The sequence below is a fragment of the Crocodylus siamensis genome, chromosome 4, assembly GCF_052110815.1.
Source record: "Crocodylus siamensis isolate JL-2025a chromosome 4, ASM5211081v1, whole genome shotgun sequence".
In the NCBI taxonomy this organism is placed as follows: domain Eukaryota; kingdom Metazoa; phylum Chordata; order Crocodylia; family Crocodylidae; genus Crocodylus; species Crocodylus siamensis.
In genome coordinates, this window is record NC_143398.1 from 126,644,629 (window position 1) to 126,672,488 (window position 27,860).

The following is a 27,860-nucleotide window of genomic DNA, read 5'->3' on the forward strand; positions in this document are numbered from 1 at the left end:
TGCTGGTGTCAATTTGGAGGGATGTGTAGCTGTCCTTGACATAGAGAGCTACACCCCCACCCCTTTTATCTGCATGATCATGCTTGTACAGGGTATAGCCATCTATACCTGTAGCCCAGTCATAGGTGGAGTCCCACCAGGTCTCCATTATCCCTATGAGGTCATAATCATTCTTGTTTAGCAGGAGGACCAGTTCCTCTTGTTTATTCCCCAAGCTTCTGGCACTGGTGTACAGGCATTGGTATACAGACAGGAAGTCCCACTGGGGGCCCTTGCCTTCCCTACATATCATCCTGGGGCTAGGTAAGGGGGTGGGTTCCCTTAGTCTGCTGGATTTACAAGGGTTGTCCAGTGGGCTAGCAGTGGCAAGAATCCCCCCAACCCCCAGCAGGCTTAGCTTAAAGCCCAACTGAGCAGGTCAGCCAGTCTGGGTGAGAAGAGCCTCCTCCCCAGTGGAGTGAGGTGGAGGCCGTTTCTCCCCAGCAGACCACTGTCTCTGTCACTGAAGAGCAGACTGTGGTTGTGGAAGTCGAAGCTTTCACAATGACAGCAGCGCCACAGTCTTTGTTTGACTACTTCAACCTATCTCTCCCTCCTCAGCCCATGACCCACAACCAGGAGGAGCAAGGAAAAGACCACCTGCATACCCAACCCCCAAGCCGCACTCCCAGAGCCCTGTAGTTTCTCATGACCTGGCTGGGATTGCTCCAAGCCACGTCATCCATGCCTGCAGAGATAAGAAGCATAGGGTAAGGGTTGAAGGGCCGGATAATCTTTGAGAACCTCTCTGTTACATCCTTGACGTGGGGCCCCAGGAAGTCCCCTCAGGAAGTCTCCCATGACAACCGCTCTGCGTTTCATCTTAGGAGTAGTGGTGGGTGATCCTCCGATGCCTGCAGGACTGGCATCTCTGCAGGTTCTACTGGGGCTGCAAGAGGTTCATACCTGTTGCAAAGCCCCAGGGGGAAGGGAACCTTGGTGTGGTGGGCCTTAGGGCCCTTGACCACCTTGGTCCAACCCCCTGGCTGGACAGTACGGGAGGTCCCCACATCCTCCCTTGTCCTTGACCTAATAAAGAGACTCCTAATTTCTTTATTCAAGAAGAGAGAAGGCATAGAATGCAGCCAATGATGATAAAAATGCCAAGCTGGTAGTGCCAAATGGTGCAGAACAATTTGAAGTGGTTGGGAAGGTGTACAGGGCATAAGACCCTGCTTCCCCCCCCCAGCCCAAATCAAACTGTTCAGAAAAATATTATGCCAAAACCATAATAAAGAAACCAGAAATTAGTATCAATAAACTGAAGAACCCCTTCAAATAGAAAGCTTCAGGAAGATTTGTAAGGCTACAGGCATCCTTGAACAGTTTTATACCTACATAATCTGTTAGTACATTTATTAATCTAAAACAGTTTTTAGTGAGGTACAGAGAACGTTTTCTGAGAGGCAGAAGAGTTTTGTGAAGTGTAGTATCAGAGTAGAGTGTTTAGGAGCTCAAATAAATTCAAACAAAAACATTATGACATCAGGTATTGTCTATCTTGCAGACAGAAGGTTATCATTATATTGAGGCACATCCACATCTCTCCTTCCTTCTCCCAAAATTGTTATTTCATCAAAATTTTTTGCTAAAACAACCCACGTTATGCTGCGATTCTGTCTTTCTAAAGACAGATTTATTTATGGACCATGTAAGATTGGCTTATCATTTTCAATTATCCATGCCAAGCATTAATGAAATGCATAGACTATTTACTTTATGGCTGAGGCAAGGATTTTTGTGGGTGATATCTTTGTTGGACCAATTGCATGGTTAGGAGACTTAATCTTTTCAATGCAGTGCACTGCATTTGAAAGATTGCCCAAGTCTATCTCAACAATGCAGTTGGTCCAATAATCCTTGTCTCTTGCATATTTCCTGGATTATCATGGCTATAACATTTTTCCATCTTCCTGACAATTATATTTTCATTTACCTCTAGAAAGTAAGGAGTGCATTCTGTTTATTTAGGAGATTAACAGAGTTTATTATTTTTCTAAAATTTTACAATACAGAGACTGAGGCCCAAAAATTATAACAGTTTTAATAACTCTATTTTGTGGGTGAACAATTAATTATGCTGGCAAATTTAAAACAGACACATACATACACCACTGCCTAAGCTTGCACATTTTAACTCATTGGAAATGCTGGCTGAATATAGCTCTATGATCTCAAAAAACAAACAGTATAGTCAGGAGTGCCTACAGTGTTTAAATTGCCTCAAAACAGATTTAATTTTATTACAGTGTAGCTTCACAAAGTGACATCAATCCACCTGATAAGATTTAGATTTTTTTTTTTTTTAAAGACAAACCCGGTGTAACCTATAACCCATATTTTAAAATTTATCACAAATGTATGATATTTAATACTATTACATATGACTGAGTCGTAATAGCAACACGATGTAAAAATTTTACAGTGTTCTGCTACAATAATCCACATAGGGACTAATGGTACTTTTCATCTGGATCCACAATTTAGCAACAAATACAGATTTTGAGTATACTGCTACATTTACAAGAATCTAAACCACAGAATATTTAGTCTATGGTACAATAGCTAATATAGAGTGACAAAGCAGATTTAAACATACCTATAATTTGATTTTTCAAGCATAGTCTAAATCTAATCCACAGTCAAAAAACTTGCTAATCAACAGTAGACATCAGCTTCAAAGTTTTTTTTTAAATCAAATGATATGTACATACTCACAACATAAAGAGCCTCTTAATATAAACCATTTACTCTATTTTACAATTGTCTTTGCTTGAAAAAAGTTTTTTTTCCATACACATTTAACATTCTAAATCATTGATACAATAAGTCAGTGAATTTACAGAATGGCAAATTTCTCAGCAAGACCATGCTGGAAATACTTTGAAATATTCTGGGGTTTGTGTGCAACTGTTTTGCTTTTAGAGTACTACTGAATATCTATTTTGGCAACTGGCAATTAAATGTCAAAATGCATAAATGGCATCCAGAATAGAAACTCAACCCACAATACTTGCAGATATTTCTGCTACAAACAATCTTCTGTAACAGACATTTATTAAATACAATACTTTTTTTTTTTACAACTTTAAACCATGCTGATAGCATGGAAAGATTTTTACAACATGGAAACAGTTTTCATTCAGTTAACTGGTGAATGAATCTATGTCATAATTTAAGAATTCATCGATAAACCCAACCAATACAAAGGTGCTCGACTACACTGCCTTTAAATAAAAAAAATACTGCATCTTTCAGACATCGCTAAGAACAAATAAAAAAATTAATGGTCATAGTCTTAAAAATTCAACTTTCCAATTACTGAAGGCCACTTGAAATAACTGATTAAACAAAAGTGAGCATAAGCCACACACCAGGACAGGTTGATACACAAGCATAAAATGCAAAACATAAAGAGTGATGGTAACAGATGAGATGGAAAAGAAGCTTTTTAAAGGGTCATTTCTTGTTTCACATATTTTTTCAACTTAACCCTTTTGTTTTGCATTGTGTACAAGTTGTGAAAAAAATGTTATGTTACCAGGTCTAGCTTTTGTCTTTAAATCACTATGATGTCAATTTCAAGCCATCATTCCTTTGCATTAAAATATATACATTCTATATATCATTCAGTTTCCCTTATTGAAAATATGTACTGTATATATTATCCTACATGATAAAAGCAATATTTCCAGAATAACTTAAGCCTTCATCACTGGATTGGTTCTACATAGTTTGCAGGGTATAAGCCAACTTGTCCACTGTCTAGACGTCCTTTGCACCAACCTTGTTCATCTTCATCTTCTGTTTTAGTTAGTTCATCCCCTGTAAAATAAATGTCATATTTGACATACAGATACATCTGGTTAATAACAGGATAACACTCAGTCACCTAGATTCTAGATGTCCACACCTCTGCTCACCCAAACTGGCCCCATCACTGCTTTCCAAGTCTGCTCTCATCTAGAGGTGCACCGATACATCGGTCCCATATCGGATATTCCCAATATAGGGAAAAATTGAAAGCATCAGCAATCAGTTTATTTTGCCTGATATGGCCAATAAATGCCCCATGCATGCACACAGCCAGGAGCACAGCTCAGAGGCTTGGAGAGCAGCATTGGCCGGTAAGCCTGTTGTGGGGGAAGGGGGAAATCAAGGCTCCCATGATGAGGGAGGAAGTGGGGCTGGAGCAGGTGGTGCTCAGGCAGGGCAGTGTGGGGTGCAGGACAGGGCCATGAGCAGCTCATCTGGGGGATGGCTCCCGCTGCTGTGCACACCCTGCGAGGGCATGGGGGGCATGTGCCCCCAGATCTGTGGGGTCAGGTGGGCTGGGGCCAGGGCTCTTCCCAGGACAGAACTGGGCTCTTCCGAGGAGGCTGGTAAGTCTGTTGTGGGGGGAAGGAAGGGGCATGGGAGGGGGCAGATCAAGGCTCCTGTAGTGAGGAAGGGAGTGGGGCTGGGGCAGGTGCTGCTCAGTTGGGGCAGGGTGGAAACATGAGTGGCTTGTCTGGGGGTATGGGGAGGGGGTGGGTGGTGGTGGTGGTGGTGCTGCTGCTGCTGCGAGTGGGGCTACAGAGGGAAGCTACAGCAAATTTTGAGGGGGCTGCAGCCCCTCCCCCCCTCGTAACCTCCGAGTGCTGCTGCCACCCACCCCAAGCACAGCCCATCCCAGCCCCCGCCAGGAAGAACCCAGTGTTGCCCCGGCCCCAGCCTGCAGCAGCCTGCCCCACCCCATACGCAGATTCAGGGGCACATGCCCCCCATACCCCCCCAGGGTGCACACAGCAGTGGGAATCACCACCCCCTCCCCACACCCCCAGACAAGCCACTCATGTTTCCACCCCGCCCCAACTGAGCAGCACCTGCCCCAGCCCCACTCCCTTCCTCACTACAGGAGCCTTGATCTGCCCCCTCCCATGCCCCTTCCTTCCCCCCACAACAGACTTACCAGCCCAATGCTGGTCTCCATGCTGCCCAGGGTTGCATATTGGAATCGGATCAGTATTGGCCAGCATGGCTCTGTGGCAGGGCACTGTTTGTGCCTGCCACTTTAAGGACTGAAGCCAAGCAGCCAGCAGGTGCCTAATTAAGGCAGCCATTTTAGATTCAGGGCTACCTATATAAAGCAGGGCATTTTGCTGCTGGCTGCAAGGCTTCATGGAATACTCTGGAGGTAAGGGAGGAGCAGTAGGGGATGGTCAGGAGGCTCCTGGTCCTGGGCATGACCTAAAACTGCACCCTGCCAGGAGTGGGTGGCCTGGTGGGGCTCTTAGTGGTGCAGGAGCCCCCAGGAAATGCCAGGCCAGTTACTACCCCGGTGAAAGGAGAGTTGGGGCACCTTAACCCCAGCTCCCACAACTGAGTGGGTTACCCGCTAGTAGGGCCCAGAGGGCAGACTCCAGGAGATAGAGTGGGGATAGAGACTCAGAGACCTGATAGAAAGAGTACCCTCGACTAGTCAATGCTGGGACCAGGACCAGACCAGTGATAAGGGCCAGGGGCCCACCATGAAGGATGCCCAGAGCTAAGAGGGCTTGGGGTTTCCAACTGGCCTTGGAGACAAGGCCAGCACCTGTATGGCCCAAAGGTCCCGGGGGGGGGGGGACCACACCTGAGAGGAGAAAATAGTTTCAGGTAGTTAGATAGCCTGAATGAAGGTGGGGTAGGCCGCCTGAATGGAGGGATCTTGGAGGGGTCCTGATAGGAGGATTCTGGGGCCCAGTGTGGGGCCAGTGAGAGTAACAGCTGGATGCCAATCTGCAAGGCTTGGGCTGCTGTGTAGGGGAGGTACAGAGCCATAGATAGCATCCCCTGGCATCAGGGCAGTAAATGGGCAGCCTCCCACTTAATTAACAACTATTAATTAAATATCATCAAGGTGTGGTGGGCAAGAAGGCAGGCGGTTAGCCCAGAAACACGTGGGCTGGCCAAAGACAGGTTACAGGCTCCTTAAAAATCGGCCATCGGTATTGGCCAAAAAACCCTCTATTGGTGCACCCCTATTCTCATCGCTTTGATACTAACAAAAGCTAATATTTACAAATGCACATAAGATATCAAGTATCCAATAAACATCTCAAGATACTTGTTGGGAGGGAGGTGCCTAGGATTAAAATAGCATCACACTGATATTTTGAAAAATTAACATTTCACTTTACCAAAATGCAAATATAATTTTAAGGACTACATCAAGATTAGTGTCACTCTTTCCAATGAGAGGATGACTTTCATCTCATCAGAATGCAAACAGACAAGGCAGGTCTGACTAGTATAACCACTTTCATCAGGCCAAAAAGGGCAACAGAAGCTTTCACTTCACACTTTTAAGATTTATAACTATGAACAGAATCTTCAAGTTCAAGTAAAATAAGTTATATTTTGGTGGGCAAACACCTTCTTTATTCACATATTACAGTCAGCTTTCCCTGAAAAGCTAGCAATTGAAAATTGGGCTGCATGTCTAAACTACAAAACTGATTCCTAAATGTGTGGTTAAAAAGAATAGACCTCTCTTTATTATGCCTTCCCAAAACATGCCTTATTTAGGGACAGGTAGTAGATGAACAAGTGCAGCATCTAATACCCCATTATATATGTATATATATATTTTATAAATTACAAAAGCATATAGGGAAAACAAATCTATACTATAGCATTTACTTGAATCTAAGGTGACCCTGAATTTAAGATGATCCCCCCAATAATTAGACTCTTTTTGATAATGTTCTATGTATTGTATCTAAATATTGGAGGGCTGTCTTTAATTCATCCTTCCCACCACTGCAGGGGGGCTGGAAGTGGGGAGGCAGGTGGTATGGGAAGTCAAGCAGCTTGGTCCCTGGTCCCCTGCCTGCCTCCCCAGCCTCTGCTCCATGCTGGCAGGCTCTGTCCCCGTTCTAGCCTAGGGAACCGAGTATAGCCCCAACCCAGCCCAGCTCCTGTAGAAGTTGTGTAGGCTGTATGCTGCTGTCGTGGGGCTGGTGTGTGTCTGTGCTCAGTATCCCAGGCTGCAGTATGGAGGTAGCCTGCTAGCACTGAGCAAAGCTAATGGAGGGAAAAAGGAAGGCAAGGTAGGAGGCAGAAGCTGCAGGGGTGGGAGGAAGATGGGGGCAAAGAAGCTGCAGGTGGGAGACAGCTGCGCCAGGCTCATCACCTCCATGCCAGGAGCTGGGGAGAGACCAGGGCTGCGCTGCCTCAGGCCCCGCCCGCTCCGACATGTGGGTCCACACACTGGTGCGGAGCTGATGCTGGAGTCTGGCACAGCTGTTTGGAGCTTCCCAGCTGCAGCTGGCCCCGGCTCTGGGGAGCTGCTGCCAGAGGGGATCCCAGGCTACTGCCAGCAGGCAGCTGGGACGCTGCAAGCCCTGCTGGGAGCAGCTTGGGCTCCAGTCCTGGCAGCAGCTAGGGGCTGGCAGAGCCAGGGCTGGCTGCGGCATGCCAAGCAAAATGGCCTCGCATGCCACACTTGGCACGTGCTAGGGGTTGCCGACCCCTGTTCTAGGCCATAGCTGCTAAATAATATATTTTTTGCCTTCCAACTTTGACTTGGAGTTGTTTTCCAGGTAGTATTATCTGTGTTTGTGCTTACTTGATGCATGATGATACTGTTCAGACAGCATAGCCATGATTTACAAACAAAAAAACCTTTGAACTACTGCAAATACATACAGTATTCTTGCAGAAACAGGATTTTCTTAATCCTTCTAAACAAACTAACTCACTGAGGTTACCTAGCAGAAAACACACACCTGGCAGCTACATATTCCAAGTAAAAATCTAAAGGACTTCATGTTAAACCAGCTCAGATTTTTCATCTTTAAGGTTTTATATTTCATCAACTAAGAAATTCCAGCTCCCTAGTTTACAGGCATACAAGGTACTTAGGAAGGAGGCGTAAGACATAATTACTGAAATACTAGTCCTTTGTCTGAAATACAGACTTTCTGCAAAAAATTCTCTGTTGCGGCTCCTGCAAACCGTAGAGGATACTCGGCAGCTTTCCCACCAATGTATTGAGCAACTTTTTTTCTAAACATGTCTAAAATCAAGAGCACTGATGATGGCTGCCAACGCCAGAGTATCTTCTACACCAGTATTAAAACTTGAAATTCAGGAGCAATTAAATTCCTAGCATACCACGTATCACTCATCTTTAACTTTATTTTATATGACTCTACATTTATACAGTCCCCCCCTCTCCCCCCCAGAAAAAAAACAAAAAAACCCCAAAGCTTCTTATAAAATATGTATCAATTAGGAACCAAGCAATTCCACCATTTTAGAATACCTGAAGGTATTCTATTTCTGGGAAAAGTTAATCTAATATCCAATATCTCTACCCCAATGCTTCTGTCTGCCAGGAAAGAGATCAAGTAAAATAGTTCTCTATAATCCTCTCAGCTTCAGTTAATAGTAAGAAAATGTATTTCATGCAGAACGCGTAGGAATACTTCACACCCTCTGGCCGGTTTTTAACATAAGCCACACAAACTTTATAAATACAAGACATACTTTGCATACACAAGGAAATCCTCTCTGATAATATCTGTGTGCATTTCGCTAACTGAGCCCTCAGACAGATTAATCCCTTGATGACAGGCTCTTTGGAATCTAGCTATATCCAACGCTGGGTGGCAACTGCCCCATTTGGCTCCTGCATGTCTCAAGAAAGCTGTTTTTTCCCCTTAAGAGGCTTCTCTTTTTCAAATGCTCAACAAATGCCTAATCCTTCTAATAGTGCTGCACAAAACCTATGTATTTGACTGCATCCATTTTATACCTTACACCTTGTGAGCAGATTCAAAACTAAGTATCAGTTTGCATACAACTATTAACTTACATAACTTGTATAATAAAACATCATGTGCAAACTAAGTTCTTACTGTGGCTCCTCTTATTCAAAGGTATTCAACTGTTCACCAACAAGTTAAGCCTATGCTATGCCTCTTGTGAAAAATACTTTCCTACATTTTTAATATTACTGTGTAGTGGTGAAATGAAAATTAAATAATTTAAACAGTCACACAGTCAGTAATAGAATCCAGAATGCCCAAACCCCTGGTTAGCCACAACATCCCAGTATATAAACATTGCTTCATTATACTAGAAAGGTTCCACTATCCCTTGGAATATAGCACCTGTCACTTGACAGGCACAAGGCATGCTTATTTCAAATCGATTAGCACATCTCCATCTCCTGCTGGGAAAGTGTTGCAATGAGAATAACCTTTGGCTCCTGTTGATTCCCATGGGGAATGAAGGGGAGAACTGCTTATCTTATTACTGCTTTTCTCCTATCAGGGCAGGATTTCAAGCAAGCCAGCACACCACTCCTTTATTCAATAGCTATAATTATTATTCTAAAAAACTCAGAATTTAATTACATTAGAAAGGCAAATCATAAAACTGGGTTTTTGACATCAGCCCACCTACAGATATGCTCAGATTTAGTTTAAGGATACCCTGATATCCTTATTAGAATACAGGGGCATCCAGCTCATGTACTTTTGTTTAGCACAGTTGAGTATTGTTCCTTTTGATTACTGTATTTTCCCACATCTAGCCTGAGGGCTATACACATTTTTACAAACTTGACGGGCAGATGCGGGCTATACAAGGGTGAGGGCTATGCAGAGTCTCTGGAACATCATAGCCTGTCCCTGCCCATCCCCGGCTGCAGGCTCCAGCTCCAGCAGCCATGCCCAACAGAGTGTGGCTGGTGGCGGCGGGAGTGGGGCTCTGCAGGGGAGGGGAGGGGAGGGATGAGGAGCTGTGAGCCCCGCTCCCCACCTCCACCCACATTCTGCTGGGCACAGCCACTGGAGCCGGAGCCCACAGTGCTTCATCCCTCCCCTCCCCTGCAGAACCCGCAAGCCCAGCACAGCCCGCATTTGTGGCCATGTCTCAGGGTGCAGCGAATACATGGGTGCAGGGAATATACAGAGTATTTTACAAAAATGCAATTTTCTGCAGGTTACACATGGGTGTGGGCTATATGAATGAAAATATGGTACTTAAGCTAAAAAAATGCCTCATGAACTCCCCAAACTTTTAAATTTATCCTATTATGCATACCATAAGACTCCAAGTGAGCCATTTAGGAAAGAAAAAGAGGTCACAAGCAGAGGGAAGGGAAAACAACACAAAGGACATGGGAGATTTAAAAAGGGGATATTGCCCCTTTTCATGCTAAAATTTTGTATCCTTTTTAGAAGGTGCTTGTGCAATCCTGTGAACAGCAGCTGTCAACACAGGAATTATGACTGAGCTAACTGTAGAAGTGAAATTCTAGGATCAGCACCAGAGGCTGGTTTCTATAAGCTGAGCTCCTGGCTCAGATGCAATTTCAAGTCACCACCATCAGATGCTGCTGTTCACAGGCTGACCAGCTTCTGTAGAACTTAAAGTTTCATACAATTGGGCTGAACAAATGAGCAGTCACCTGCCAGGCTAGGATGCTTGCAGGAAACAGTCAGTCAGCAGCATTTCTTGCTGAATCCCCAAGCTGGCAGTGTGCGCTGCTAGAGTGAATGAACAATTTCCCAGGCATACTTATTAGGATGGAAATAGAGTACCATGAGGCCTCTGACTGCTAGCCTTCTGGCAAGCAGTTACTTGCCAGCTCAGCTATATTCTCCCCGCTTCTGGGGTACTGCTGGGATGTGCATAAAGCCCATGCTCATGGCTCAAAAAGAAGCAGACATTGCCTCAGACAAGAGAGACAACTACAAAAAAGTCTGCAAAGGATGACACAAGACAATCGTCAAGGTGGCATACAGTCAAGAGAGAGAGCTGATTCCTCTCACTGGCTTGAGTATCTAAAGTTTTCAGCCTCTGAACACGTTCAGCGAGAGCAAAGGGCACAAACTCAACTCCTGATACTAGTTTTTAAAGTCGCGATTTCTGAATTCTCAGTGCTGACAATCCCAGGGAGGTGAAAGCCGCATTGGTGCCTCTTACTAAATCACCAGTGAATGGGTAAATGGGAAGGCACTATTTAATATCATACTTTCCCCCTACTACAGGTAAGACAGAGGCTAGCGGGGGTTGCTCTATGTAACTGCAACGGATGAAGAGAGGGACTACCAACACTCCCAGAACAAAGCCATGTATTGGGGCTGAAGGATCTATTGCAAGATACAACCTTCTCTGTAATATAAAATAACATTTAGTAAGTGGTTTTGGTAAAAATAATAGTTCTCACTACAATGAAGAGGTGGGAAAGACATTTGTAAGGTACTTCCTTCCTCATTTATTCTTTTAACAATCATTTAAAAAAGCAAAAGCAGTGAAAAGAAAAAAAGCAAACTTACCAGCCTTAAAGCTGAGTTCATCTTGCTCTTGACCCTCATAGTCATAGAGTGCACGTACTCTCACCTCCACTGCCAGGGAGGTATCTTCATCAAATGGATTAGTTTCTCCATTGGCATCAGAGGAAGAAAATGGATTGTTGGGCTCTTCATCTGACCACTCTGTAGGGTAGCTTTGATTTTTCTCATAGCTGCTAACACTGAAAAATCCATTTTAAATGGTTTTAATTTGCTCTCAAGACATTAACCCCGATTACATAATATAATATCAGTTTTAACTACTTAAGTGTACCCATTAGTGCCAATATTTTAGTATTCTGTATTTCTGAAGCAATGTTTCTCAATATTTGAAGCTGGCAATCCCCTATAATTAAAATAATGGAGGTTACTTTGGTTTTTTTAAATCACTTACATTTGTGAAAAGTGCATCAGCAATAACAAACCTATGTAATCTGTATATGCCTTGAGAGGCTGACAAAATACTCTAAAGGAAAAAAATGCACAGGTAGTAGGGAGAGAGATTCTCTTTGCCGCAGATTAATAGTTTTCAATACTTCAAGCACCCTGCTCCCTTGCTTTTCTTAACTCCCTCTGGACATTGCAAGCCATCAGTTGTGAAACACTTTAAAGCAACACTTTTAGAACCAGTAACTCACAGTTAAAGAAATGGTAACTGTTGAGTCTACACATGCAATTCCATGCACTCCTAGACAAACTGTCATAATACAACAAGTAACTGACAACATTCAAGTTGGAAGAAAACAGTCTTGAAAGGGGACTTTTCCAGTGAGGACACTCAGCAGCAAGGCTCCAGCAGTAGTTTCACAGCAGATTGTTATACCTCACTTTTTTTTTTTATAGAGATATTAAGTAAGAACAAAAAGGCAATGAGAAACTGTGTTAGCAGCCACCAATGTCCAGTGTAAGAGAAGACAACATATCTAGTATCTGTCAGAAAAGATAAGTTAGGTTACAATTCTGTTTACATAACTTTTCATAAAGGCTTCATGCATTGTACAACATAGCATCTTTGCAGAAACCCAAAATTGGAAAGCCTAGATAGAGAAAGAACAAGTGTGAAAACAGTTTAAAAAAAAAAAAAGCATTCTTTCACCAACTTTTTGATTTTATTGTCCTCCTTTTCACTGACAGTACTCCCAGTATCTTCTTCATCTTCAAAGGGATTGTAACTTGATTGTACTGACTGCACTGTGTTACTCGGGACACTAAGGTTGCTATTTGGGAGAGAAAGAGCATTAAGGTGACCCTATCAGCTCAAAGAATCAGATGCCAATATAATTAACGTTACACTAAGAGTGAGCTAATAGCAGTTACCCTTCCCTGGTCAAAAAATACTAAATCAAGGATATTGCTTCAATTCTTCAGGAGAGCCCAAACCCACCCCTGCCCTCATCTACTCTGTGTCTGCAACACTAAGTATTTCCTATCATATTTGCAGTTCAGTGTTTTAGTTAATCTGTTGCTTGCTAGAGAAAGTAACACCTATTTTCTAGCTGTACTGTATTCCTTTCACAAAGAAAAATCCGAATGTTCTGCCAGTGAGTAAACTGCATCCAGAAATGGCATAAAATTCTTTGCAAGCTAGAATTTTACAGTATTTTACAAAAGGCCATTGTTCCCATACTACAGATGGGGCAAACATATATATGGCAGTTACATATGCCAGGAATGGGGAAGTTCAATTTCTGATGGATTGGTTTCTTCAATTGTAGGACGAAGGAGAAACAAAGATGTGCTGAGTAACCAAAAATAAGATGGATGAGACCCACCAAAATACTCTGTAAGCTTCAGAATCATCTCCTTTCCAAACTCCGGAAGTAATTTTCTGTATTTGTTCCCTAGCTACAGAAGTACTGCAAAGCACTATGTCTTTCTGCAACAAGTGAGCCATGCCCTTTTTACCTGGGTGGCTAATGAAATTTCTCATCTGTACTTTCCTAATGAATTCCAAGATAAAATTTCTCTCTTATTCTTCTAGTTTTAAACACTAACATGAAAAAAAACTGTTTACCTGCTATGTTTGTTAGGCTGTGAAGCCTGATCTCCTGTCTGGCTAATACCAGTTAGAGTCACTCCATCTGCGGGTTTCTTCTTTTCCCTTCTACTAAGAGTACGGTTTAGATCTCCAGAATACTCCTACAAATGACAACAAAGTAAGAATTTAAGCTAGTCAATACTACAAATATTAAAACTGAATTTTAGAACACACAATAAGACCAATGAGCTAATAAGTTAAAAAAGATTTAAATGCTTCATGTTACCTTTAGGTCTGTTCTCTTACGTGCCTTGCTAGGCATTCCGAGAGATCTCTACATCCCTGTTCCAAGTCACCCATTCTTCCCCACCTAATACTACTAGCACATGGGAGAGCCTAATGTAGCTACCAGGTTTCTCTGAACTAGAGGAAGAATACACTGGAATCGGTCTGTGTAGTTGTCTAAAAGTTAGGCTGAGGAGTTACTTTTCAGTGATACAAATGTATATTATATATATATTCATCTTTAAAAATAAACTATTTAAAATTATGATAGCCTTTAAGGCCAAGCCTTACTCTATTCTTAAAAAAATATTCAAGCAATACACATTCAACAGATTCTCCTACAATAATCTGCAAAATAATCCACTTGTTACACAATACACAATTTTAGAAGAGAGCTATTGCATGGCCTTTGGCAATTTTATACTGGCAGTAAACAACATGATGACTTCAACTTTTCATATAACTTGAATCCTAAGGTCCAGCACTGTGGGTTTTTTAAAATACACAGCTTAGTCACTGTTGCTAAAATCCATTATTTTCTATCCAAGAAAATATAAGCATGGTTAGAGTTGTTATAAAAAACATGGAGTTATATATAAAGCGTCATGATATTGGAAGTTTTGAACTTATAATTTGAAACTAATGAGTAGATAAGCAGGTCTCACAGCACAGGGCTGCACACAACTGACAGTTGCAAAGTCAATCCTAAATTGCATTAAGGAGATGATCCTTCAAGCCCAAAGGGAGGTAGTCCTAACACGGATCAAAGGGGGCAAGAGGGCTCACCAAAAGCATCCGGGAACATCTCCTAGCTAAAAAAGAGGCGTACACCCAATGGAAGGGAGGGGCCATCACCAGGGAGGACTATACCTCTGTTGCTCGGGACTGTAGGGTGGGAGTCAGGAAGGCCAAGGCAGAGATGGAACTGGGAACAGCTGCCCGGATCAAGGACAAGAAGTCCTTTTTTAAATACATAGGGGGTAAAAAGAAGGTACCGGATAACGTGGGGCCTCTGTAGGACAAGCTAGGAAATCTGGTTGTCACACTAGACAGCAAAGCTAACCTATTTAACAATTTCTTTGCCTCCATTTTTCTGAGCAGGGACTGGGTCATCCCCCCACACTGGGACCCCCGTAGGCCCCAGGGGAGGTGTACCCACACCTAGGGTCACAGAGGACCTAGTCAGGGAACTTCTGGAGGAACTGGACGTATTTAAATCAGCAGGTCCTGATGACCTCCACCCCAGAGTGCTGAGGAAATTAGTGGAGATCATTATGGGATCCCTGGCATGGCTTTATGAGCATTCACAGTGCTCTGATGATGTGCCAGAGGACTGGAAAAGGGCCAATGTGGTTCCCATTTTCAAAAATGTGAGGAAGGAGGACTCAGGAAACTATAGGCCTGTTAGTCTTACTTCAGTCCTGGGTAAGCTTTTTAAGAGAATTATCCTGGCGCATGTCCGCCAGGAGCCAGCAGGGGAGATTATGCTTAGGGGCAACCAACATGGGTCCATTAGAGGCAGATGCTGTCAGACCAACCTGGTGGCCTTCTATGACCAGGTCACAAAATCCTTGGATGCAGGTGTTGCGGCGGACATGGTCTTCCTGGACTTTAGGAAGGCCTTCAACACTATCTCTCACCCCATTCTCATCAAAAAACTAGGAGACTGTGGCGTCAGTACCTACACAGTTAAATGGGACACTAATTGGCTGGAGGGCCACACCCAGAGAGTGGTGATGGACGGGTCGTATTTGACCTGGAGGGATGTGGGCAGTGGGGTTCCGCAGGGCTTGGTCCTTGGGCCCGCCCTGTTCAACATCTTCATCAGTGACTTGGATGAGGGGATAAAAAGCACCCTGTTCAAAATTCACAGATGACACCAAGATGTGGGGAGAAGTGGGCATGCTAGAAGGGAGGAATAGGCTGCAATCAGACCTGGACAGGTTGCAGGGGTGGACAGATGAGAACAGGATGGGTTTCAACACTGACAAGTGCAGGGTACTGAAACTGGGGAGGAAGAACCAGCATACCTACAGGATGGGGAACTGCCTTCTTGTCAGTGCAGAGGCAAAAAGGGATCTTGGAGTCATCATTGATGCCAGAGTGAACATGGCCCGACAGTGTGGAGACACGGTCAGGAAGGCCAACCATACCTTGTCATGCATCCACAGATGCATCTAAAGCAGGTCCGAGGAAGTGATCCTGCCCCTCTATGCGACACTGGTCAGGCCGCAGTTGGAGTACTGCATCCAGTTCTGGGCGCTGCACTTCAGAAGGGGTGTGGACAACATGGAGAGGGTCCAGAGGAGGGCCACCCGCATGATCAGGGGTCAGCAGGGCAGGCCCTGTGAGGAAAGGCTAAGGGACCTGAACCTGTTCAGCCTCCACAAGAGGAGGCTGAGGGAGGATCTAGTGGCCGTTTACAAAACTAGCCTGTGGGGGACCAGCAGGCACTGGGAGAGTCCCTTCCCCACCCCCCGAGAGCTACCAGAAGTGACACGAAATAATGGTTAGAAGCTGGCAGAGGGTAGATTCAGACTAGACATCAGGAGGCACTACTTCACTGTCAGGGTGGCTAGGATCTGGAACCAACTTCCAAGTGAAGTGATGCTGGCTCCTACCCTAGGGGTCTTTAAGAGGATGCTAGACGAACACCTTGCTGGGGTTGTTTGATCCCAGTACTTTTTCCTGCCATGGCAGGGGGTCGGACTTGATGATCTACTCTGGTCCCTTCCGACCCTACCAACTATGAAACTCTGCATACTAATGTAAAGTAGAAACCGAGTGGCAACACAATAGCAATACAAAAAAGGGACAAAGAAAACAAAAGCAGAAAAAAAACTTGTATTACCATAGGAACTACTATCCCCAATTTGAATGACCCTGTTCAAAAATCAGGATTGGGCTTGTTGTAGAAAAGTAAAAGGTGAAGTAGAATACAGGGAAAATAAAAAATGCTAAAAACTTGATAAGCTGGTATTGTAAGCTTACTCAGTTAGGAACATCAGTCTTAAAAAGCAGAATTCAATTGGCTTTCAGATATTTCTGGTATTTCAGATATTCAGGTTCTTTCAACTGAGTACTTTTGCAGTTTACGATTTAATATTTCTGAATGTGGTTGATCATAAAATATTTACTTACTTCATCCTTGTAGCATGTAAAGAAAAATTATTCAGTTAGAAAACAGAAGTAACTTAATATAGAGAGATACAATTAGTTGAAGCCCAACAGCCCACACACAAAAAGCAACTGTAGTTCAAGACTTCGCACTGACAAAAATAGTGTGTCACTGAGCTTATATTTGAGCTTTTCCAGCCCTGAAAATCTCAATTAAAAATGCTGCTAAAAATGTGTTTAAGCAACATATTTCAAATTTCCCCTTAACGATAAATGACATTTCCATTCCAGAGGCAGGAATTCTTGAGGGAGCCATCTTCTATTACCCTAAGTGCATACCTGGGATGGACACAGACAAGCTTTCAGGTATCATGATACCGTTCCTCAGGACTCAAGTGAAACCTGAGGAAGGGTACTGTGATAACAAAAGCTGGTCTGTGCCCATCCCAGGCATGAAGTTGATCTAATAAAAGGTATCACCCACAAGAACTCTTGCCTCTTGCATGTTTCCTGAACAATCATGGCAATAACATCACTTGAATAGTACTATTTCCATTCCACCAATTTGGTGACTGTAACTGTTGAAACATCTTTAAACTCTCTCCTTCCATTAACTATGCTTTAACTTTTATTAGATAATTAACAGCTTTAACTTTTATTAGAGAAAAAGTTATATTAATAGCCATCATAAAGATGCTGGTCAGACAGACAAGCTCAGGTTCCTTTCTTATTCTACTTGAATAAGTCATCAACCCTCGGGGTCTGCAAGTCTCCCCTCTGGCACCTCAGAGACCACCACCGAGACGAAAGCCATGGTTCCGGGCTCCACGCAGACCGAGCCCCTGGCTCTCGGCTGGGGGGGCTGCCTGTCACTTTTTCAGGCTCTGGGGCCCAGGAGCCCACCTCCCCTTGTGGGGTCTGCTCCCTACTGCAGTCTCTGGCGTGCCAGCCGGAGGAGCTCCAGGCCGCAGTCCAGAGATTGCGCGCCATCAGGGACTGTGAGCAGCAGATAGACTCGTACTGCCAGGCCCTTCTCCCCAGGAAGGCAGAGGGTAGACCACAGTCTCCCTCCAGGACAAGGGAGGACCCGGGGACCTTCCCTTCTGTCCAGCCACGGGGTTGGACCAAGGTGGTGAAGGGCCCCAGGGCCTGCTGCACCAAGGCCCCTGCCCCACTGGAGCTTCGCAACAGGTACAAACCTCTTGCAGCCCCAGCAGAGCCTGCTGAGTTGCTAGCTCCCGCAGGCAACACAGATGACACTGTAGCTACCGCCCCCGCTCTCCCCAAGACTAAACGCAAAATGTCTGTTGCGGGAGACTCCATCCTGAGGGGGACTAAGCAGGCACCCCAACCCCTTAGCTTGCGAAGTTTGCTGCTTCCCAGGAGCCAGCATCCAAGACATTGCAGAGAAGATCCCTAAGCTCCTCCAGCCCACTGATCACTATCCCATGCTCCTCATCCATGTAGGCACCAATGACATGGCTTGGAGTGCTCCTAGCCAGGTCATGAGGCACTACAGGGATTTGGGTGCGGGGCTAAAGGGTCTGGGGCACAGGTAGTGTTTTCTTCGATCCTCTCAGTCTCGGGCTATGGGCTGAGAAGGGAAGGGAGGATCCAGGTAGTCAACCAAAGACTGCGGCACTGGTGTCATCAGGAAGGTTTTGGCTTCCATGACCACAGCCCACTCGATGGAGAGAGAGGCAGCGAGCTGTTTGGAAGGGACGGCCTCCACCTCTCTCTGTTGGGGAGGAGGCTCTTCTCAGCCAGACTGGCTGACCTGCTCCACCAGGCTTTAAACTAAGCCTGCTGGGGGATGGGGGGATTACTGCCACTGCTGGCCCACTAAGTGGCCCTTGCAAAGCCAGCAGGCCAAGGCACATAAGGGATCCCACCCCAGCCCCAGCCCTGGAACAAAATGTAGGCAGGGCAAGGGCCCCCAACGGGACACTTGTGTGTCTATACACAAATGCCAGGAGCCTGGGGAATAAACAGGAGGAACATGTTCTGCTAAATGCAAATAACTATGATGTCATGGGATAACGGAGACCTGGTGGGACTCCACCCATGACTGGACCACGGGTATAGACAGCTATAACCTGTACAGGAGGGATTGAGTGGACAAAAGGGGCGGGGGCATAGCTCTCTATGTCAAGGAAAGCTACGTGTCCCTGCAAGCTGACACTGGCACCCATGGTGGATGATTTGAGACCCTCTGGGTTAAAATCCATGGGGAACACAGCACAGGGGATACTATGGTGGGGGTCTACTACAGGCCTCCTACCCAGAGTCAAGACCTTGATCACGAGTTCACCAGGGAATTGGCTGAGGCCACACGTTCCCAGTGTACAGTTGTCATGGGAGACTTAAACTACCCAGACATCTTGTGGGATGACTGCTTGGCCAAATCCGAGCAGTCGCAAAGCTCTCTCGTGTTTGGATGACCTCTATCTGACACAGGAAGTCTATGGGCCAACAAGAGGTAAAGTGCTGCTTGACCTCGTACTGGCAACTGGGGATGACCTAATCAGCAACCTGACGATTGAAGGGAAGCTGGGTGACAGTGACCATGAGCGGATCACCTTCACCATCTGCCATAAAGCTGGCAAGTCAGTCAGTAATAAAGAAGTCCTTGACTTCAGGAAAGCTGACTTTGACAAGCTAAGGAGGCTTGTCAGAGAGCCCCTAAAAAGGCTACAACCCAATGGAGAGGGGAGTTCAGGACGAGTGGTTGCCCCTCAAGGGAGCAATCCTGGATGTGCAAGCAAAGTCCATACAGTCTTGGAGGAAAGGCAGCAAAAGGGCACAGCAGCCCCCTTGGCTCTCCAGGGAACTGGCGGACCTCCTGCGTCTTAAAAGGAAGACCTACAAAGGACGGAGGACTGGAACCGCCACCAAGGAGGAATACTCTGTTCTGATCTGGACCTGCAGAGAGCAAATCAGGAAAGCCAAGACTGTGAGGGAACTCCAGCTAGCTACAAATAATCAAGGAAAATAAAGAGTCCTTTTTTAGATATGTGGGGAGCTGGAGGAAAAGCAAGGGCAACATTGGACCCCTGCTAAACCAGATGGGGCAACTGACGCCCAGGAAAAAGCAAACTTGCTAAATGGGTACTTTGCATCAGTTTTTCCACCAGTCCCCTGGGACAGCCCTACCCACTATGGGTTAAGGAGGCCCAGGTGAGGGAGATTCCTTGCCCTCCATCGAAGCTGACCTCATGAAGGAATACCTTGACAAGCTGGATACCTTCAAGTCAGCCAAGGGTACTCAGGAAGCTGGCAAGCATCATAGCTCAGCCCCTGGTACGGATCTTTGAGAGCTCTTGGCGCTCTGGTGAAGTGCCTGATGATTGGAAGAGGACCAATGTCATGCCTGTCTTCAAGAAAGGGAGGAAAGTAGATCCGGCAAACTACAGGCCCATCAGCTTGACCTCTATCCTGGGGAAGGTCTTGGAAAAGATTATCAAGGAGGCCATCCTTAACAGACTAGCTGAAGGCAATATCCTGAGGGATACCCAGCATGGGTTTGTTGCAGGTAGGTCTTGCTTGAACAATCTTATTTCCTTTTATGACCAGGTGACTCATCACCTGGACAAGGGGGAAGAGATCAACGTTGTATATCTTGACTTTAAAAAAGCCTTTGATTTGGTATCCCACGATCACCTCTTGGCTGAACTGGCTAACTGCAGCCTCGACCTCACCACAATCCACTGGCTGGGGAATTGGTTCCACGGTAGGACCCAGAGGGTGGTGGTCGACGGGAGCCAATTGTCTTGGTGCACTGTGACCAGTGGGGTCCCTCAAAGCCTATACTATTTAACATCTTCATCAATGATGTTGGTGTCAGAAGCGGACCAGTCAAGTTTGCCAATGACACCAAACTGGGGGAAAGCATCCACACCTGACAGGAGGGTGATCCAGGCGGATCTTTACAGGCTCGTGAAATGGGCGGAGAAGAACCCGACGGTGTTCAACACCAAAAAATGCAAGGTTCTCCACCTTGGAAGGAAAAACCTGCAGCATGCTTATAGGCTTGGTAGTGCTATGCTGATTAGCTCTACAGACGAAAAGGACTTGGGGGTCATGGTTGACCACAAGATGAACATGAGCCTTCAGTTCACCAGCGCGCCCCAAGGGATTACAAGATCGAACGATCACAAACTCTGCCACAACCGATTCAGGCTGGACATAAGAAAGAACTTCTTCACTGTCCGAGCCCCCAAGGTTTGGAATAGACTGCCATTGGACGTGGTTCAAGCACCCACTGTGAATGCCTTCAAGACGCATTTGGATGCTTATCTTGCTGGAATCATATGATCCTTGCTGACTTCCTGCCCCTGGGGCAGAGGGCTGGACTTGATGATCCTCCGGGGTCCCTTCCAGCCCAATGTCTATGAAATATCTAACTGAAAGACTGTTTAAATTGCATGGGAACTTGTATAATTCCTCATTGTTAAAAATTACTTCATGGTACACAGACAACTTCTTTATATGCAAGTATGACGTTGGGTTTTTGATTCTCTTAACTTTTACATGAATTTTTAAATATGAAAGTACAAACAAGTCTTCCAGAAAACTCATTTAGAAATATTCTGATTACTGATTTAACAGCATTCTAGTTACTAGACCCACCATATACTTGATTATAAGATGAGGCTTCCCCCCATTTAACATGCAGGGGAGGAAGATCCTTGTCTTAGATTGGGGGGGGGGTGCACAAACAGCTGCTGAGGCTCAGGTTCCAGCCCCTACCCCTGCTGCCTCTGTACTCTAATCTCCCTTGCTACAGCCTCTCCCTCCCCCAACACCACCATGCAGCCTCTGTTCCCCTATCTGCTCCTCTTCCTCCCCGTCCTTACACCTGCTACACGCTGGCAGGCTCCATCCACCCTGCAACCTGGGACACTGAGAGCACAGTCCAAGCCCAGCCCTGTAGCACTGGCATGCAGCCCACACAGCTTGGCTGGGACTGCTCAGTGCCCCAGGTTGCAGTATGGATGTAATCTGCTGGTCTTGGACAAAGGTAAGGGAGGGAGGGAGGGAACAGGAAAAGAGGCTGTGGGGGAGGACCAGGAGGGGAAGCAGAAGGGGAAGGGGAAGGAGGGAACAAGCAGGGGGCTGACAGAAACAGGAGGCAAACTGTTTGACCTCCCCCACAATACCTGCTCCCCTCCGGGGGGGGGGAGGGGGGCGGAAATCAACCCTCCAATAATTGGATTCTATACATGGAAAATTGTATCAATTTGTTTTAATTTTCCATGTATAGTATCTAATTATTGTGGAGGTTGTCTTAAATTCAGAGTCATCTTAGATTTGAGTAAATACAGCATTTTTGTTTCAGCGGCGAAGTACTTACCTGAATGCTGGCTGAAAGGGAGTCCTAATTAAAAAGTTAACATACACAACATGTTTAAACAGGGGTGAGAACAGATATACCAGGTAAATTCTGGTTTACAACATCACCTATAAAAACTGACTCATTTTAAGTCTGCGGAAAGCTGTTTACAAAGTTGATACAGTGATCAAGTCAGAGAAATAGCAGGGTAACTCTGTGTCCTGGACAGTGGCAATGCACAGGGTAGTGTTAACTGCTACGGTGCCAATAGTGGCATGCCCAGCTGCCACTATAGTGGTAGCTATTTTTGTGCCCCCTCCCCAAAAAGGCAACATCTGGGACTAGAAGTGCCCTGATCTTCATTACCCCTCTGCACCCCCCTCACTTATACTACTGCAAAAAATCTAAAAGGGAGACAAAGACTTTTTAAAACTTTACAAAACCAGTTTCCTAAGGTCAACAAATGAGACAACAGAATACAACAAAAAACAGCTTTTAAAACAAACTATTATGTTTTTACCTCAAACTGAGGCCAATTCATAGACATCCCAGGACCTTGATTAGCTCTGAACCACCTAAGGTCTTCAACAGCATCTGCTGCTTTGATGTTCTGCTCCAATTCACAGTAGATATTTTTGTAACTACAAGATATATTAAGGTATAAATTAGAAATGTGGTAAATGTACTACTCAAATAGGAAAATGTATGTTTTATCATGTTTTCTGATGCATAACACATAACCCACTACTATATGGAATAGGACACAGCTGCTAAATAATGTGCAGAACTTAACAGGAACAGTTAAAAGGAAAAAAAAGCAGATAGGGCAGGGTGGCACTTTATATACCAGCTTGTTCAGAGAGGCATGAACTTTCATAGGCTATAGACCGCTTCATCAGATGTTATGAATGAAATTTTATTCATAGTGTCTGACAAAATAAGCTATAGCCTACGAAAGCTTATGCCTCTCTGAACAAATTAATCTATAAGGTACCACCCTGTTCTGCCTTACTTCAGGCTAACTTCCTCTCTCTATTCATAGTTTTAAAAAATAAAATAAAATAAATGCAAAAAGCTACTTGGATAAAATATTTAGCTTTTAATAACTCAAGAGATTTTGGGGCATTTCTGAAGCACTCTTTATGTAAACATGATGTTAGAAATGTGACATACAGGACACCTAGCCACTTTAATTAAAATGTCTGCAGTATCTCGTGTATTCAGCATCCTGTGTTTCAAAATGGCAGTGGGGGCGCTTTAACTAAAACTTGTTTGGCAAGCATTCTATTCAACAAGCTTCAGTTAAAGCACCCCTGCTGCCATTTTGAAACGAGGGACACTAAATACAGAAGATGCTGCAGTACGCTGCAATATTCTGATTAGAACGCTCCAGCAAACTAATCAGAACATGTCAGAGCACATGTAAAAGTTCACTTAGTGACATATAAATGATATTACACATTTAACTCCATATGTAAATCCTTATTTTTAATATTGCCTAAAAACATTCCAAAATTTTATGCACGCTGGCCTAAAAGACAATGTTTTCCCTAGAACAAGGACAGGCAAAGTCTAGCCCATGGTGTGGATCAGGCCTGCGGCAGACTTCATTTCCCAGCAGCCCCTACTTGCATTTCCAAGGAGACCCCACAAACAGTGGCTCCATGACAACACAGGGCCAGGGTTTCTATGGAGACCAACCCCAGCAACGCTGGCAGGGTGTGTGCAACTGGGTGGGGAGTTGCTCCAGGGCTAGGATCTTGCAGTGGTAACAGCATGGTTTGGAGCTGGGGCACAGTCCTTATCCACTGCCCACATGCCTCAGGCAGGGGCATGCAGGCAACAGATCGTGGCTCTTCCACAGCTCTGGACCATGCTATCACCACTGCAAGATCCCAAGCCCCAGTTGCAGAGTAGTTCCCTGCCCAGCTGTGCGTCCTGCTGGTCAGTGCTGCTGGGGCTGGTGTCCATGGCCCTGCACTGTCACAGTGCTGCCGTTTCTGGGGTCTCCATGGATACTGACTGCAATGACATGGGCAGGGGCTGCTGGAACATGGTCCAGCCACCAACCATATTTGCCTTTTGCCCACCCCCACCCTAGAAGGTTACAGCATTGCAATGTAAAACTAATGAATTCTTATATTCATAGACCAAACCATAATAAAATCAAATCAGTAGCCAATGCAGGATTTTTCTACATATCCTATGCTGTCACATGCACAGGTCTGATTTAAACACCTTCAAATACTGTATTTTCATTTCTTACCACGGGACGCTATTTTGAAGTGCAACAGATTTACTTTTAAAATCCTTTTTTTTTTTTAAAAAAACAACAAAGGAGAGAGATGAAAAAAGATCTGACATATTCCCTTTAGTAATTGTAGCGATTACTCTTAGTTTCATCCAAATATTTCTTTCCTCTTCTGCAGTCTTCAAATAGATGCAGACTATGAAACAGGCAAACTATTAAGAGATCCACTTAGGGTCCATTTACATTTTTGCTATAGTTAAGGACTCTGGCCTTCAGACTATGCTGGGTCATGCCAAGCTGTAGACATCCAGCTTACAACTCGCCAGTGAAGGGGGAACCTGGGATCATGATCCTGCCTTCCCCACCCCCACACTGGTAAGTAGAAAGGGTGCAACTAGGGATCTGATCCCCTCAAAAAAACAAAGATCACACTTCCTACCATGCATCAGCAGCAGCAATCCCTTGCAGTCGAAGATGTCTGCCTTCCATTACTTTTTTTTTTTTTTTTTTTAAAATCAGTGGGTCCGAAGATGGCTGATAAGGTCAGTCCAGAATCAATAGGTTCTATTGCAACTTGGGCACATGTTTCTATGCGAGATGGATGGCTATGGATTCCTGATTTGGTCCGTGACATGCTGCTGTTCCCACTTTGCCATCTCCTGTTGTCATTGTGAGGTTTCAAAGTACCGAGATCCTTGCAACAGACTCTTCCTCCATTTGGGATGGTCCTGGGCAATAGCCACCCACAAGCTGATGTCAATTCTGCATTTTTTCCAAGATGGCCTTGAGGACGTCTTTGAAGCACTCTATCTTCCTCTTGAGTGTACGCCCTGACTGAGCTTAGAGAAAAAACTTGCTTCAGAAGTCTGGGGTCAGACATCCAGATGACATAGCTGGCTCAGCAAAGTTGATGTTGGATGATCATTACCTCAATGCTCATAGTGTTTGCTTGTGAGATGATTCAATACAGTGGGAAGATGAATGCAAGCATCTTCCGTAGGCAGCATTGATGGTGCTTCTCCAGCTACTTGAAGTGTCTCCTGTACATTGTGCATGTCTTGGCTCCATACAGTAAGGTGGGGATCATGGCTGCTTGATAAACCAGGAACTGGGTTTCAAATTCAATGTCATGATCTTTGAACACCCAAGTCCTCAGGTGTCTGAAGGCTGCACTTGCACATTTTAGGCGATGTTGGATTTCTTCGTTGATGTGAGCCTTCTGCAAGAGATGGCTTCTGAGGTTCAGGAAATACTCAACATTCTCCAGAGTCTTGGTGCAAATCTGAATTATCGCAGCTTGTTGATGGAGGACCTTAGTCTTCTGAATGTTAAGCGTCAGTCCCATTTTCTTGTATGCCTCAGTAAAGGCATCAATGATTGTCTGACAGTCTGCTCCCAAGTGAGCACAAACTACAGCATCATCAGCCTACTGCAGCTTTATGACCGAGGTCAAGGTTTTGGCTTGGTGTTGGCTGAGATTAAACAGTTTACCATTCATTCATTCAGTAGTTTAGCCCCACTCCAACTAGAAGCTTGGTGGTGGTCAGATGTAGCATCACAATAAGGAATATTTTCTACCATGCTTGTGTGGCATAGCAGGAGGTGTGATTGCTGGGATCATAGATTAGATCCTATGGCACCTTTAAATTAATATATTAGGCCAGGGGCCCAATATATTTATAACTCATCCACAAAACCCTTGCTTTGCCCCTCTTAAAAGTTAATTTTTCATTTGCTTTTCTTTTCTACATTCCTCTAATAACCAATTAATCTTCAAGTGGATAGCAGAAAACTTTTTATTGGTATCTGTCACATGCTACTCCTGATGCACAAGGAGGGGGAAAAAAAAGAAAGAGAGACTAAAACCATATTTAACTGAACAGAGATCCCTCAATCCCTCCCCACCACCAAGATCTGTTTCTTGAGAGGGACAGACCCAAGTGGTCAAAAGGTTTTACACTATAAGTAAGACAGTCACAACCTGATATGGACAGACCAGCAAAAAGCACCTTTACATAAAAAAGTATGACATATGGGGTGATATATAGGAGAAGATGAGGTAAGTAAAAGCCTCATGGCCTTTGATAGTCTCAAGCCCTAGATCTGACCTCCTCAATTGTGGACGGGGGCAAAGCAAAAAAAAAAAAAAAAAAAAAATTCCACAGGCGCTAGAAGACATTCATTTAATGGTGCAATGGGATCTGATCCCTGATCCCAACAAATCACACCTCATGCCTTGCATGTGTGGGGAACCTTTCCCTGATCCCAGGGTTCCTGTGCACTGGGAGGTCTAAAACCTGTGCTTACAGCTGGGCACATCAGGATCTTTAAAAACCAGTATGGGCAGCCTAGTTGTATGCACAGATTTTAGACAGTCTCAAGATTTGGGAGAGGCTTCCTGATCACAGGCTCCCAGTATTCTGTGACCTTTAATCCTGGCATGTGCAGCCCAGCAGGGCTGCAGGTGCAGCTCTGAAAGTGGTGCACAGAGGAGAGAAGCTGACCCAACAAATTAAAAGCTCCTTGGCAGTTGCAGGGCAAGGTAGTTAACATGCTGGGCTGTGTGGAAGACCGGAGGGGGGGGGGGGGGGTCTCCAGCACAACCCAGAATTTTAAAGTGCCTAGCCCTGTAGCAGCTGTGGGGCAAGACAGGAAAGGCTGTCGGGTGCAGGGATTGCAAGGAACCTTGCAATCTGCTCCCATGGCAGCCCATTTTCCAGATCAGGACCAGGGCTGCCCTGGTTCCAGTGCCAACCCTGACAACTCTCTCACCCTGTTCTCATTAAGAAACTGGGGGACTGTGGTATCAACACCCACACAGTCAATTGGGTTGCCAACTGGCTGGAGGGCCGCACCCAGAAGAGTGGCGGTGGATGGGTCATTTTCGGCCTGGAGGGATGTGGGCAGTGGGGTTCCGCAGGGCTCAGTCCTCAGGCCCGCACTGTTCAACATCTTCGTCGGTGACTTGGACGAGGGGGTAAAAAGCACCCTGTTCAAATTTGCTGATGACACTAAGATGTTGGGGGATGTGGGCACGCTAGAAGGGAGGAATAGACTGCAATCAGACCTAGACAGGTTACAGGGGTGGGCGGATGAGAATAGGATGGGATTCAACACTGACAAGTGCAAACTGATGCACCTGGAGAGGAACAACCGGCACCATACCTACAGGCTGATGATCTATTCAGGTCCCTTCCGACCCTAGAAACTATGAAACTGTCAGCATCTGCATGGAGGCATGCTACACATTCAATTAATTGTGCCATGCAAACCAGCCACAAAAATGTTCTATATATTTTTTGTGGAATATCTTTGTGATTAATTTGCCATTTTATGGTGCCAGAGATTGGCTGAATGTGTAGCATTGTTACCATCTATGGTGCGATTAAAATGTTAAATTGCACCATAAGTGAAATGTGTGCCATTGACAGGGCAACATTGTCACCAACTACACGAAAAAAATCTAACAGTAACAAGAAAAATAAGGAATAAAATATAGTCCTTAGAAGGCAAGATCCCAAACAACAG

The 27,860-nt window shown here is 45.0% G+C and overlaps 1 protein-coding gene across 4 annotated transcripts in view; it reads right to left on the reverse strand.

Moving 5' to 3' along the window:
• Positions 1-2,217: 2,217 nt before the first annotated feature.
• PACSIN2 (protein kinase C and casein kinase substrate in neurons 2) overlaps positions 2,218-27,860 on the reverse strand; it is a 99,793-nt gene continuing 74,150 nt past the window's right edge. For 3 of the 4 annotated variants that reach the window (XM_090043722.1, XM_090043723.1, XM_090043724.1), the window contains 5 exons: positions 22,602-22,722; positions 13,384-13,508; positions 12,470-12,586; positions 11,355-11,551; positions 2,218-3,864 (listed from right to left, as the gene is read on the reverse strand). In XM_090043722.1, the coding sequence (XP_089899848.1) occupies positions 3,752-3,864; positions 11,355-11,551; positions 12,470-12,586; positions 13,384-13,508; positions 22,602-22,722 (673 nt within the window). In that variant the 3' untranslated portion in view covers positions 2,218-3,751. The remainder of the gene's footprint in view (positions 3,865-11,354; positions 11,552-12,469; positions 12,587-13,383; positions 13,509-22,601; positions 22,723-27,860) is intronic. The other variant, XM_090043725.1, reaches the window with a different exon arrangement.